Genomic DNA, 15,320 nt, shown 5'->3' on the forward strand with positions numbered 1-15,320 from the left:
GAGCATGGAAACATGAGGTGTGGGGGTGGGAGGCATATGGCATATTCCAAAGAGCATATGGAATACAGGTGTTAAGGCAGGTTCCATCTTAAAATATCAAATCAGCAGGTTCCTAATCTCATATTCTTGTTGTGCCTAGGATACAATTAGAAAAAATATTTACTGAGTGCTTACTATGTTTCAGCCCTTGTTCTGGACAATTATTTTGAATTTTCCCAAAGATTACTTAAGTCCATGTTGAGAATCCCTAATTCAAAAATCTGAAATCCAAAATGCCCCCAAATATGAAACTTTTTGAGTACTTTTTTGAGTACTTTTTGAGTTTTCCATAAGTGGAAAATTCTACACTATGAAACTTTGTGCATAAAACCGTTCAAAATATTATGTGAAACTGCCTTCAAGCTGTGTGTTTAAGGTCTCTGAAATACAAATAAATTTCCTATTTAGGGCCGGCGCCACGGCTCAATAGGCTAATCCTCCTCCTAGCGGCGCCGGCACACCGGGTTCTAGTCCCGGTTGGGGCGTAGGATTCTGTTCCGGTTGCCCCTCTTCCAGGCCAGCTCTCTGCTATGGCCTGGGGAGTGCAGTGGAGGATGGCCCAAGTGCTTGGGCCCTGCACCCCATGGGAGACCAAGATAAGAACCTGGCTCCTGGCTTTGGATCAGCGCGGTGCGCCAGCCGCAGCAGCCATTGGAGGGTGAACCAACAGCAAAAGGAAGACCTTTCTCTCTCTCTCTCTCTCACTGTCCACTCTGCCTGTCAAAAAAAAAAAAAAAAAAATTTTCCTATTTAGACTTGGGGCATAGCCCCAAGATAGAAACATTCCAAAATCTGAAAGAAATCCCAAATCTGGTCCCTAGCATTTCAGATAAAGGCTACTCAACCTGTGCTTAGTTTTCAAATATCAGGTAGGTTTATGAAACAGTTTAGAGAAACCAGAGGCAATTATTTCAGACACAATCTATTCTCTCCCTAGGCGCTGATGGATGCTGGCATTGTGCCAGACTGACACATGGCCAAAAGACACTGTTGTAAGTGGGGACTCGAGACAGTGATGATTACAGGTGCCAGTGCTGCTCTATTAAGTACATGAGAATCATCAGCCACACTGGTCCTGCTTCTGGAAGAGAAGGAGAACATGACAGTGTTTTTATTAAGAAGTGTCTGCCGCCTTAGGAGTTTTCCTGTATCACCACAACTCTAGGGCAATTTTCAAACACAAAAACATGGGCATGGCCATTTCCAACGATGCCTTGGTGACTCCTGCATCTTTATGGTGGTAAAGAGAAAAGGGAATACAAATCACTACAGAAAATGCACTTTGAAATGCTGAGGCTAGAACTGACTGACATATCATAAAATTCTTATTGCCCCCAAGTATCTGCCAGGAAACATTTCTTTGTTTTTATTTTTATTTCTTTTAGAATTCAAAAATTAATTAATCAGAGAGGCAGGGAGACAAGGGGGGAGAGAGAGAGAGAGAGAGAGAGAAGAGAGAGAGGGAGAGAGAGAGATAGAGAAAGAGAGAAAGAGATAGAGATAGATAGAGATAGATAGAGATAGTAAGAGCGTGCGCAAGAGCATGGGTGTAAGAGTGTTTCCGGTTCACTCCCTAAATGCCTGCTAGGCTGGAGCCTGGAGCCAGAAACTCAGTCCAGGTCTTCCACGCAGGTGGCAAGGGCTCAAGTACTTGAACCATCACCTGCTGCCTCCCAGGGTGCATATAACAGCAAGCTGTGATCAGTAGTAGAACCTGTATTCAAACCCATGCACTCTGATAGGCAGGCATCTCAAGTGGTGGCTTAACCATTAAACCAAAAGCCTGCCCCTAATACCTACCTTTTAATATAGCTTCTAACATAATTTGAAGTTCATTTAACTTTACTACCCATGCAATTTACCCACATCTGAGTGTTCTGTTAATTTTTTGTCCTTAAAACATGGTAAAGAAAGATTATCATTTTTGTTAAATGTTTCTTTTCAGTCAGTCTTTTAATGTTGACTTCTGAAATACAATGCAAATTCTTTTTACATAGGTCCAAGTTATATTTGTGGGAGTAACTCTGGCTTTGTTGAAGTTTTTGTCCAATATTTTTTTCTGCCTTGTTCTCTGAACTGCTTTGAAAACAGCATCATTTGAAGGAAAAAGTTCCCAGCTGCTTTATTATGTTTCTAGATAACACAGTAACAGAAAAGTTATATAGATGGGTACAGGAATTATGAAGTTGAACTATGAAAAGAGATTTTTTTCCAAAATGAAGTTTTGCTAAGAATCTTGGGTCCCCACTATTTTTTTTTAAAGATTTATTTATTTTATTTGAAAGGCAGAATTATGGGGCAGGTCTGGGGGAAAGGGAAAGGTAGAAAGAGGGAAGGAGAGACAGTGAGCGAGGTCTTCCATCCACTGATCACTCACCGGATGGCCACAACAAACAGAGCCGGGCCAATTCAAAGCCAGGAGCTTCTTACAGGTCTCCCATCTGGGTGCAGGTACCCAGGGACTTGGGCCATCTTCCACTGCTTTCCTAGGCACATTAGCATGGAGCTGGATCAGAAGTGGAGCAGCCAGGACTCCAACAGGTACCCATATGGGATGGCAGCACTGCAGACTGTGGCTTTTACCCACTCTATCACAGCACTGGCCCCAGGTCCCTACTGTTTTTAAAATTAAATTTTAAATTGATTTCAAAGTAAGACTGACAGTAGCAGTATCTCATGGAATTCAACAAATGTAACCAATGAAAAAGGACAAGGCAACATTCATGAAACATTTACAGAGCATTTAGTTCTTTTCTTTTCTTTTATAAAGATTTATTTTAAAGGGAGAGTTAGCAAGAGAGAGAGATCTTCGATCTGTGATTCACTTTCCAAATGGCCACAACCAGTGGCTGGAGCTGGGCCAGGCTGAAGCTAGGAGCCTGGAACTCCATCTTGGTCTCCCATGTGGATTACAGTGACCCAAGTACTTGGGCCACCTTCCACTGCCTTCCTAGGCACATTAGCAGGGAGCTAGATTGGACGTGGAGCATCTGGGACTCGCAACTATGCCCATATGGGATGCAGGTAGCAGCTTACTCTGCTGTGCCACAAAAGCAGCCCCCAGAGCATTTAATTTTTATGCTTACATAAAGAATAATGCACAAATACATTTTGAAAGTTTTTTTTTTAAGATTTATTTATTTGAAAGGCAGAGTGAATGAGAGAGAGGGACAGACACTGAAAAAGATCTCCAAAAATTGCTTGCTCATTCTCTAAATGGCTGCATCAGCCAGGGCTGGGCCAGGCCAAAGCCAGGAGCCAAGAGCCAGGAGCCAGGAACTCCATCTGGGTCTCCCACAGGGGAGGCAGGGGCCCAAGTTCTTGGGCCATCGTTTGCTGCTTTCCCAGGCACATTAGCAAGGGAGCCTGATCTGAAGCAGAGCAACTGGGACTCGAATCCATGCTCTGACATGGGAAGCCGACATCTTAGGTTTAATCTGATATACCACAATGCCAGCCCCATAGAAGTATTTTTTAACCTTCATATTTTGATTCATTGATTAGGCTTAGCTTAATTGCTTGAACTTTTAATACCTGTCCTGGACTCATATGATGAGAATAATTTTCTAAAGATAATATAAGATTCCTAATAAATATATAGAAATTTGATTTATTCAGAATACTATTTTTAAGTCAAAGTACAATACATTTTTAGAAATCTTTGATGCCAAAATGTATCATTTTATTGTTTAAATTTCAGTTTCCTGGAAAATATAACAACTCAAACAATATTCTCCAAGGGTTTCCATTGGCCGATGTTTATGTTGAACTGAGAGACTCTAGTAGAGTAATAGACATTCTGAATACTAGTTGAATTGATCTCAGAAAATTATAGGGTTGAAAGCTATTTATTTTGCTGATACTGAAAGCTCAAGCACCCCTCATTTTAAGTGTTCCTTCAGGGCACCTCTGCCTGCTGGGCTTGCAACCTTTGCCTGAGAATGCAAACAGGGAGGACACTTAGAATCCCCTGAGGCTGTTTTATTATAGTTAGAGTATTTTTTTGAATTAAAAAAATGTATTTGAGAGGCAGAGAGAGAGAGAGAGTGTCAGAGAGTGCACTCTCATTTGTTAGTTTACTCCTCAAAAATGTGCAACAGCTTTGGCCTGGGCCAAAGCCAGGAACTCAATCTAGGTCTCCCACGTGGGTGGCAGGGACCCGACTATTTGAGTTATTACCACTGTCTCCCAGAGTCTGCATTAACAGGAAGCTGGAATCAGGAACTAGAACTGGGAATCAAACCCAGGGTGTTAGAAGTGGGACACGATGTGGGTCTTTTGTTGAGATTTATTTATTTATTTCTATTTATTTATTTGAAAGGCAGAGTTACAGAGAGGCAGAGGGAGAGAGAGATAGGTCTTCCATCAGCTGGTTCGCTCTCCAGAAGGCCGCAATAGCCAGAGCTGTGCCGATCTGAAGCTAGGAGCCAGGAGCTTCTTCTGGGTCTCCCATGCAGGTGCAGAGGCCCAAGGACTTGGGCCATCTTCTACTGCTTTCCCAGGCCATAACAGAGAGCTGGATCAGAAGTGGAGCAGCCGGGGCTTGAACCAGCGCCCATATGGGATGCCAGCATTGCAGGTGGCGGCTTTACCCGCTATACCAGAGGTGTGTCTTAACCACCTCCCTACTTAGAGCATTCTTTAATTCTTCTGATGTCTACCTCTATACAACTCCCACTTAGCAGTTTGATTTAAGAACACAAAACTCATCTCAGTATTTCTCTCAGTGAATAAGAGTACCAAGGTAAGAAAATAAAATAGGAATGTTTAGCAAGGACCTCAACGGGTGCTGTAGCCAGGCAGATTTGTTCCATGGGCCAGGTCTTAGGTCCTGGGCTGGGCAAACTTCTGGATGGACTGCTCACAGAGTGGTTTTAGCCGATATTCTTTACAGCTACAACAATCACTAAAACAACAATACCAACAAGTAACTGTATGGAGTGTCTGTGTTGTGCTAGGCACTGTGCTAGACTCTTGACTCTGGTTATACCATTTAATGATCAAAAAACTCAGATCTTGTTCATATTAAAGGTGAGAAACAAATTATAAATTGAGTAACTTTCCCAAGGATATAGCTTCATTGACTAATAGCATTGGGATTCGGACCTTGGTCTGCCACAGCCAGCACTTTTCTGACACTGCATTGCTTCCTGGAGGTGGTGACCTGTGGACCTTTGCGTGTTCCCTCATCAGTCCATGCCATCTCCATTATTTCTTCTGAATGAACTAAGTTTGGTGATCTAAGACTTCCAGGTCTGCCGCCAACATGACTGTGATTCCAGTCTCTCCTCTTCCTGATACCTCTCTCTTCTCATTGTCAAAACTGAGCACACATGGGGCTAGCACTGTGGTGTAGTAGGTTAAACCTCTCCCTGCAGCACTGGCATCCCATATGGATGCTGGTTTGAGCCCTGGCTGCTCCACTTCCAATCCAGTTCTCTGCTAATGGCCTGGGAAAGCAGAAGAGGATGGCCCAAGTACTCCTGGCTCCTGGCTGCGGGTTGGCCTAGCTCTGGCCATTGTGGCCATTTAGAGAGTGAACCAGTGGATGGAAGACCTCTCTCTCGGTCTCTTCCTCTCTCTGTCTGTAACTCTGCCTCTCAAATAAATAAATAAATCTTAAAAAAAATTACAGCCGGGCTGGCGCCGCGGCTCAATAGGCTAATCCTCCGCCTAGCGGCGCCGGCATACTGGGTTCTAGTCCCGGTCGGGGTGCCGGATTCTGTCCTGGTTGCTCCTCTTCCAGGCCAGCTCTCTGCTGTGGCCCAGGAGTGCAGTGGAGGATGGCCCAGGTGCTTGGGCCCTGCACCCCATGGGAGACCTGGAGAAGCACCTGGCTCCTGGCTTTAGATCAGCGTGGTGCGCCGGCCGTGGCGGCCATTGGAGAGTGAACCAACGCCAAAGGAAGACCTTTCTCTCTCTCTCTCTCTCTCTCTCTCTCTCTCTCTCACTGTCCACTCTGCCTGTCCAAAAAAAAAAATAATTTACAGCTGAGCACACTCCTATAACTTTTAGAGGTATCACCCTATTCCTGTTTACGGACGTATTCTAAGCACAGCTAATCTGCATCAGTAGGTGTGAGAAACTTCTCCTTTCTCGTGTCCTTCAACTGGGTCAAAAGAACCTTAGAATACCTTGGTATAATAGAACACACCTTGGTTGGGAACTCTAAGCTAAACAGTTAAGATGACCCAGTTAAACAGTGATTATGTCTTCTAAGTCTTCCAGTTCTAATCCTGGTGTGAAAGTAAAGTGCTGAAGACCACAATTATGAAAAGAGCACGGATGAGCTCTGTTCTTGGCTGTTTTCAGGTGAAATTTAATAGCTCTGTGAAACAAAGTTATGGGAAAACATTGCAATATACAATTTGTAAGAGGAAGAGATAATGGAACCTCTCCAAGTGTTTCCATAGTACTTTATTTATTTTTAAAGCTTTATTTGTTTATTTGAAAGGCAGAGCAACTGAGAAAGAGGGAGAAACAGAGAGAGAGATCTTCCATCCCCAGATGGGTGGGGGCTTCACTGGGTCAAAGCCAGGAGCTAGGAGCTTCCTCCAGGTTTTTCATGTGCATGGAGGGGCTCAAGCCACTGGGCCATCCTCTGTTGCCTTCCCAGGCACACTAGCAGGAAGCTGGATTGCCAGTGGAGCAGCTGGGACAGGAACCAGTGCCCAAATGGGATGGCTGCATTGCAGGCAGGCGCTTAACCTACTATGCCACAATGCAGACCTGCCCGTGGTACTTTAAAAGAACTTCCACAGTGCCTTTATCACTACTCACTCAGTGAACTGTAAGCTCCTCAAATATGGAGCATGTGCCATGCTCACAGTTTTATTTCTAACAGATCCTAGCACAGTGCCTTTCCATAGGTGCTAATTCAACAAATGCTTGTTTTACAAATGCATGAATAAAGGAAGTATTACTGTGTATTCATATGTTCAACATAAAACTAGCTCAAGTAGTATTGATTAGCTCAAGTAGTATTGAATTGATTTCAGTAATTTTTAAAAAATATTTAATTATTTGAATGGCAGAATTACAGAGACAGGGAGAGACAGAGATAGAGACATACACAGAGAGAGGGAGATCTTCCATCTACTAGTCAGTCCCCAGATTGCCACAGTGGCCAGGAGCTTCATCTGGGTCTCTGACATGGGTAGCAGGGCCCAAGCACTTGAGCCTTCTTCTGTTGTTTTTTCAGGCTTAGTAGCTGGGTGCTGGAATGGAAATGGAGTAGCCAGGACTTGAACCGATGCTCTGATATGGGATGCCAGCATTGCAGGTGGTGGCTTAAATTGCTGCACTACAACACCGGCCCCAATTTCAGTAATTTTGAAGCAAGGAAATAATGCATAGCAAATAACAAGCTAAGAACAGTAATATGGTGATTTCAAAAATCTCTGGTTAGTTACGGGGCTGAGCTCACTTGGATCTGGCTGCACAGCTTAGAGGCATGTTTCTAGTGTGTCACCCCAAAGTGGGATTTCCACTCCAGCTCTGAAGTAAATTATAATGTCAGATATGGTTTTAATTTTGAAGTTTTCTGGTCTAAAAAATCACTGATTTTTTTAAAAAATTCTTTATCTAAAATATTTGAGTGTGCTTGGGGGGAATGTTGACAGTGTTTGTTTTTGAAAATATCTTTTTAAAAGGAATGGTCCTGGCTGGCGCCGTGGCTCACTAGGCTAATCCTCCACCTAGCGGCGCGGGCACACCGGGTTCTAGTCCCAGTCGGGGCGCCGGATTCTTTCCCGGTTGCCCCTCTTCCAGGCCAGCTCTCTGCTGTGGCCCGGGAGTGCAGTGGAGGATGGCCCAAGTGCTTGGGCCCTGCACCCCATGGGAGACCAGGAGAAGCACCTGGTTCCTGCCTTCGGATCAGCGTGGTGCGCCGGCTGCAGTGCGCCAGCCGTGGAACCAACGGCAAAAGGAAGACCTTTCTCTCTGTCTCTCTCTCTCTCTCACTATCCACTCTGCCTGTCCAAAAAAAAAAAAAAAAAAAAAAAAAAAAAGGAATATATGGAATGGTCCTGGGGTTGGTGCTATGGTGTAGTGGGCTAAGCCTCAGCCTTTGGTGCAGGCATCCCATATGGATGCCGGTTCATGTCCTGGCTGCTTGTCTTCTGATCCAGCTCCCTACTGATGGCCTGGGAAAGCAGTGGAAGATGGCTCAAGTGCTTGGAGCCCTGCATACATGTGGGAGACCTGGAAGAAGCAAAGCTCCTGGCTTCAGATCGGCACAGCTCCAGCCACTGTGGCCATTTGGGGAGTGAACCAGCAGATGGAAGATCTCTCTCTGTTTCTCCCTCTCTCTGTCTAACTCTGCCACTCAAATAAATGAATAAATAAATAAAATCTTGGGAAAAAAAAAAAGGAAGGTCCTGAGAAGGCATGAACAGGAACACTTGGAGGTAGAGAAGAGTGGTCCTGCGTGGACTTTGGAGTTGGAATTTCAAGGCTTCTGTATTCCATCGTAGTCTTTTCTCTGAACAAAATACAAAAGCTATTCCCAATTATCTTAAAGGATGCTCATATTTAAATAGAGAAATCATTTGTGTGACTAAGAGGAGAAGATCATAGAAGGAGAAATGAAAATTCCATGTCCATGATGTGATGTGTCAGATAATTATAAAGCTTTTTCCTCCCCCTCAATTTTTTCTTTTGCGGCCCTGCCTCTGTGTCTCCTTTAGGAGGGGGAAAATGCTTACACTGCTAAGCTCCATGAGCTCATTGTGTGTGGGCGCCATCCTGGATAATGAGTTCAAGGAACTACCTATTAAGGCCTTACTTCTACGTAGGTCTGAGCCGAATATTAACTTCTTACGGAACTGATCACAGGCCCATCCCTTCAGCAGATTTGCTATTCAGGAGTTGTTCAAAAACTATGGGCAGACAGAGAAGGAAATAGTTACTTAAAAATTATTTGTGAGGCAGAAAGGGAGGGAGAATGAATGAATGAATGAGAATATGTTCCCATCTGCTAGTTCACTCCCCAATATCTACAATGGCTCCTGGCTGGGGCCAAAACTGGAAGCCAGGAGTTGAATCCGTGTCTCTCACGTGGGTGGCAGGGACCGAACACTTGAGTCATTACTGCTGCCTCCCAGTGTCAGCATTTGCTGGAGTTAGCAGCAGAGCTGGTACTTGAACCGTTGTACCATGATATAGCTGGTATCTTGACTGCCTGCCCTGGAAATAGCAGAGATTATGACACCAGACTGCTATCCTTTTAATTTATTTGAGAGAGTGAGCGAGGGAGCGAGCGAGCAAGCACTTCCTATCTGGTGGTTCACTCCTCATATACCCATGATGGCAGGGCTGAGCTGGGACAAAGTCAGGAGCCAGGAACTCAATCCAGGTGTCCCTTATGGGTGCCAGGAGCTCAACCACTTGAGCCATCACTGCTGCCTCCTAGTACCCCACCCTTTTAATGAGCATGAGTGAAAAACATGTCCATCTCCTGCCCAAAGGGGGATGGCCTTGGATGTGGTAAGATCGCTGACCCTCAGAGGCTTGTGTGCCACCACAGAACTCTGCAGCTGTAAGGGTGAGCCCCAGGCCCACTTCCCCAGAGCAGCTGGACTCCCCTGGGGCTTTTCTCTCTCCCTGCAGCAGGCTTCTGGGGCTTTTTCTCTCAGTAATTGCCACCATTAGTCCTGTTCAGTCCCTGCAGATGAGCACGTAGGCCCTTTTTATTTTAAGGTTTTACTGTTAAACAAAAATAGCAGCAATGGGAAAAGTCTCAGACCTGATTCCCTCTGGAAACCCACTGAGACAGCTTTTACTCCTTGTGTTGGGTTTTCTTTTCCTTTTGACCTCTTCCCCCTTGTCTCATCAAAGGGAATGCTTGCTCTCAACGGAACCTCCCTCTCAGCCGTCACCCTGAAGAGAGAGGGAAGTCCGAATGATTCTTCACTCCCTGTTTCAGCATGGGATCCTGTGTCTCTGGGAGCAACATCCCCGGGTATTGGAGTCTGAGACATTTAGGGCATTTCTACAAAGCCCTCGTTTTCTTTAGCAATTCAAGTAACAGTTTCTTAGCCAATATGAAGTTGATTTTGAGTCGTCTTTTCCCTGAATTCAGCTTAAATCCCAGCTGTTCTGGATTGTGCCAAGGGGTGATCTGCCCAAATGTGAACTCACTGATCTTATCTGATAAAGTTCACTCAGTTAACAGCCCAGCTGCTGAGGCCCTCAGGGAAAGACCATGCCAGCTTGTTTCCTCTGTAAGTTGACTTCAGATGACATCTTTTGCTTTTGGAAAACAGTATCCCAGACATGAAATAAACTGTGAGTCACACAATAAATATAATACTAGGCTTGTGCCATGGCTGCTGCTAGAGTATTGTATTTTAGTACTCGGTTAATTATCTGTTTGCTATAAAAGTTGGCAGTCCTGGCTTTCCTCTCCAATGTAAACAAAATGATACTGTTTAATCCCTTCACTGCTTATTGCCATAATAGTGGAAACTTTCATTTCTTTTTTTGCTGGTTTCAACTTCTATTTGGTTTTAGAATGGGAAGTTTTCAGGGAAGCATTATTTCTTTTTTAAACAGGTTTTCCTTGTAATATATATTTTTAAAAATATTTATATTTAAAAGGCAGAGTTACAGAGTTGGGAGGGGAGGTTTCATCTGCTAATTTACTCCTAAATGGTTGCAGTGGTCGGGCTGGGCCAGACTGAAGCCAGGAGTTGTGTCCATGTCTCCCCTGCGGGTGCAGGGGCCCATGCACTTGGGCCATCTTCCACTGCTTTCCCAGGTGCGTCAGCAGGGAGCTGGATTGGAAGTGGAGCAGCTAGGACTCGAACTGGCATCATGGGATGCAGGTGTCCCAGGTGGTGGTTTAACCTGCTGCACTGCAACATCTGCCCTGTCCTTTTTTTTTTTTTTTAAGATTTATTTATTTATTTGAAAGCCAGAATTACACAGAGAGAGGAGAGGCAGAGAGAGAGAGAGGAAATGAGGAAGGGAGGGAGGGCGGGAGGGGTCTTCTATCCACTGGCTCACTCCCCAATTGGCCACAATGGCTGGAACTGCACCGATCCAAAGCCAAGAGCCAGGAGCTTCTTCTGGGTCTCCCACACGGGTGCGGAGGCCCAAGGACTTGGGCCATCTTCTACTGCTTTCCCAGGCCATAGCAGAGAGCTGGATGGGAAGAGGAGCAGTCAGGACTAGAACCGGTGCCCATACGGGATGCTGGCATGTCAGGCCAGGGCATTAACCCACAGTGCCGGCCCTAGCCCCTTCCTTGTAATGCATCTAAAGGAGGTGAAATTGAATGTTCATTTTAAAAGTAATCAAGTTCCTGTCAGTAGTAGTAAGGAAAGTGTTATAACTGATGAACAATTAGAGAGTCTTTTGTTGTCTGTTGTGAAACATCTTGTGGGGGGTGGGGAGGAGGTGTTGACCATTCCAGGTCTAGTCATCAGCCTTGGCAGTCCAGAAATTTAATGCTTTCAGCTTCCTGAATGCTGAATGAACTCAGAGGCATTGACTGCTTTCACTGGCTAGTGGATTCTGTCTTCTGCAACAAACTCTGTATGAACACCAACAAACAATTGAAGATTTACTTGATGAGCATGGCCTCAGAGCCAAAGGGAACAGGATGGCTTCAGTGGCATGTGCCACACTGGCCCCTGAAGAGCTGATGGTCTCCACCACAGGGACAGTGCTGTAGAAAGAGCCCATTGCTATCCTCTTGGCTGATGAGACTGTCTCTTGCTGGCCCAGCTAGAAACAGAATGCATGGGCTATCCCCTCCTGCCTTTCAAAGATTTATTTACAGAGTTTTATTTATTTGCAGAGTTACAGAGAGGCAGAGAGCAGGGGTGTGGGGGGGTCTTCCATCTGCTGGTTCACTCCCCAAATGGTTGCAATAGCCAGAGCTGGGCCGATTCAAAGCCAGGAGCCAGGAGCTTCTTCCAGGTCTCCCACATAGGTGCAGGGGTCCAAGCACTTGGGCCATCTTCTGCTTTCCTAGGCCATAGCAGATAGCTGGATTGGAAGTGGAGCAGCTGGTGGCTTTTTCTGCTACACCACAGCGCCTGCCCCACGGCCTGTCTGGTTTGAGATGAAGGCTCTGAAGATGAGAGCTTGTTTCCCTTCTCCTGCCAGTTCTCTCCCTTTGTTTTGGGTGTTCACCACGTCTTCGCGTGTTGTGCCATCTAAAAGATTGGCCAAAGGCAAGCATCAGACCTCATTCTGTTATTCTCTGGTCAGTCAGTAGATGGCTCATTAAAATTAAAAAAAAAAAAAAAAAAAAAAAAAACCCTGAAGGATAACAAACTCGTACCAAAGCTGTAAAAGCATTGGGCTGACGAAGGATAGATTTTTGTACCTAAGCTTGGTGCAAAAGATTGGAAAATCTAAGCCAAACCCTCCATCATGACCAGGTTAAACAATGACCTCGTCTTCTGAAGTGATGCCTTTTTTCTTTACTCCCGGCAAGCAGCTGAAACTGAATCGCTTATACATGCTTATTAGCCTGTGTTTACAAGGCTCATCTCATTTTAACAGATTCTTATGCATTTCATGCTTAGAGTTGTACCATGTCTGCCTTTGTCTTTGTATTCTGGGTACACTTTACCAAGCTCAGAATTTACTGATTATAAAATAAACATGCCAGAGTAGGGCTGGAAGAGGAAGTAGAAATAGAGAGGTAGCGATATCTTCCATGCGCTAGTCTGCTGGTTCATTCTCAAAATGCGGCACACAACTAGGGCTGGGCTAGGTCAAAGGCTGGAAGCAGCAACTTCACCAGGGTCCCCCACGTGGGCGGCAGGAACCCAAGTAATTAAGATACCACCTGCTGCCTCTCAGAGTGTGCATTAGTAGGCAGCTGGCTCAGTAGCAGAGGAGCTGGGACTAGAACCAGGCACTGCGAGACGCAGACTTCCCAAGCGACAGCTTTAACCCCGCTGTGCCAAATGCCCGCCCCACGAATTATATAAAGAATATTGATGGCTAATACTAGTTTAAAACTAATGAAGTCTCAGACTGGAGACAGGAGGAAACACTTCTTTTAAAATATGCTTTTAAATTAATGAACATTTTTTCTCCAAGCCCATTTTTCCAAGAGAAACAGACATTACAATTTTCTCCCCTCATCTTCCCACGCCTCTCTCAGCTGCCTGGAGAGACTTTAGGGCAATTTGGGATGAGCCTTTGCTCTTCACCATCTGCCAGCTTCTGTGCCGAGCTGCCTGGTTGGCCCTGGGGCCGGCCCCCTCCTTGGCTGGCTACGGGGTGAGGCGCACACCCGGTCTCGCTGGCGTTCTGAGCCCGGGCGTGCCCCACTTCAGCTCCTTTCCGGGGAAAAGCGCGTAGTCGCTGCTGGTCTCCAGCCGCCCCGGGCTCCGCCGCTCCTCCGGCGCGCAGGCCTCTGCCCCCACCCCGGCGCGCGCCCAGGCCGGGATGGGGGGCGGGAGGGAGCGCCGCCTCCGACTCCCGCGCGCTCGCTCGCTTGCTCCCGCCCTCATCCCCGCCCCAAGCCCTCTCCTGCCTCCTCCGTGCAGGCTCCGCACTGCAGATGCCCGCTGGTCTCCTAGTGCTCCGCGGCTCCCGCGCTGCCCCGCACGTCCCCTCGGTCCCGGGGCGCCGGCCGCGCGCTCGCCGTTCCCGAGAGCCCCTCACCGCAGCCGACGCACCGAGCCCCGCGCGCAGAACCTCTGCGCCGGCTGGGCGGTGGGGCGGAAGGCGGACGGTGGCCGCGCAGGAGCCCGGGGCGCTCTCGGATGCGGCAGGACAAGCTGAGCGGCTCCCTGAGGCGCGGGGGAAGATGCCTGAAGCGGCAGGGCGGCGGCGGCGGCGGCGGTGGCGGCGTGGGCACCATCCTGAGCAATGTGCTCAAGAAGCGCAGCTGCATCTCCCGGACCGCGCCCCGGCTGCTCTGCACCCTGGAGCCGGGTGAGGACCCGCGACAGCGGCGGGCGCGCTGCAGCTGTTTGCGCCGCCGCCGTACTCCACCACGCCCGCGGGACCCTGGCGCGCGGCTCGGTCGGACTGGCAGGGCGGAGCTCGGAAGAGGGCCTGGGCCGGGGCACGGGGAACGCGCGATTCCCTCCCGCCTCCCGCGCAACCGCAGCCTCCGAGCGAGGCCTTCGCCCGGTGGTGGGGAGGTGCGGGCGGCTGCCCCAGCCGTCAGAGGCCGCGCCACCTATTGTGCTCTCGGCTCCCAGGAAGCAGACCTTGAAAGTGCTGTGTAGGGCGGAGAAAGGCAGAGGTTTGACCCTGGAGGTCGGAGGGGGAGGCAGTGGCGCCGTGGTTTTCGGGGTCTGCTCGCCCCGTGGCTCTAGGGAGCAGGCGGGGAAGAACCTTTTTCTAGGTGAGGTCCGAGAGTGCGCTTGGTCGCTTTAGCCTCGGCCCTGGTGCCGTTGGTCTGTGTTTACATGGCCCTGCTTCTCTGGGTTGCACAACTCCGCGTCGGCTTCCCCACCCAGGCTTCCAAGAGCGGGCCTGGCGCCTGGGCACGGAGGCTTCAGGCAAGGAGTGGCTGTCCTCGCACCGGTGCTCTACGCTTAGTTGTTCCTGGAGTGGCACCCGCTGGGCTGAGTTTGCCGTCCCCACCTGCGGCGAACGGGCGCCTTCAGGGACTTGCTGTCAGGGAGCTGCAGGAGGTTCGCTGGGCGAGCCGGGTCCCACAGCGTGGAATGCGTTGGTGCTGTTTCCAACCTCGTGGTTTCTTTGTTTTTCTCCCCACGGAAGTGTCTAGTTTCAGAGATTGTAGTATTTATTCACCGTCTTCCTTTACCCTCTTTTAAAAAAAATCTCTTTCCCACGTTCAAAGTGGGTGATTTGTATTTCTGAACCCTGAACAGCTGTGATTATCAGATGAAACCTAAACTCTCCCCCTCCCTTATTCAATTAGAAGAAAAGGGTGTGTGTGTGTGTGTGTGTGTGTGTGTGTGTGTGTGTGTGTGTGAAGATGACCTGATTTAAGCTTTTGCAGCAGGGGGCGAATGATCAATTCCAGTTAAATCCTCTGACACATTTTTGATCATGAGAAGATAGTTGTGGTTTTGGCTAACTAACCCCAGCTGGATCTCAGCACGGGTAGGCAGACAGGCAATCGGCAAGACGCCCAGCAGGTGCTTTGAAAAAGTCAAAGGGAGCGTATTTAGTCACACATATAGGGAGTCCAAGGCTTCTAGGGCGGGCAGGAGTCAAACAGCGCAGGGCCAAATTTTCTGGTCTTTGTTATCACCACGCAAACGTCATATGCACTGCTGCATTCAGCACCCCGAGTGTGGACAGCAGCCTCCCAAGGTCTGTTTCATAAGTGG

General features: G+C 47.8%; 1 protein-coding gene across 5 annotated transcripts in view; it reads left to right on the top strand.

Annotated features, from left to right (window-relative positions):
* Positions 1-15,320, top strand: part of TBC1D30 (TBC1 domain family member 30) — a 108,061-nt gene that overhangs the window by 34,139 nt on the left and 58,602 nt on the right. Inside the window, exon 1 of one of the 5 annotated variants that reach the window (XM_008256739.5) lies at positions 13,591-13,944. The exons of 3 other annotated variants lie outside the window; for them this stretch is intronic. In XM_008256739.5, the coding sequence (XP_008254961.3) occupies positions 13,773-13,944 (172 nt within the window). In that variant the 5' untranslated portion in view covers positions 13,591-13,772. Of the gene's footprint in view, positions 1-13,590; positions 13,945-15,320 lie in introns of those variants that run through there. One more of the 5 variants, XM_008256740.5, reaches the window with a different exon arrangement.

Source organism: Oryctolagus cuniculus, chromosome 11 (genome assembly GCF_051225735.1).
Source record: "Oryctolagus cuniculus isolate XC-2025 breed Fujian yellow rabbit chromosome 11, ASM5122573v1, whole genome shotgun sequence".
Classification (NCBI taxonomy): domain Eukaryota; kingdom Metazoa; phylum Chordata; class Mammalia; order Lagomorpha; family Leporidae; genus Oryctolagus; species Oryctolagus cuniculus.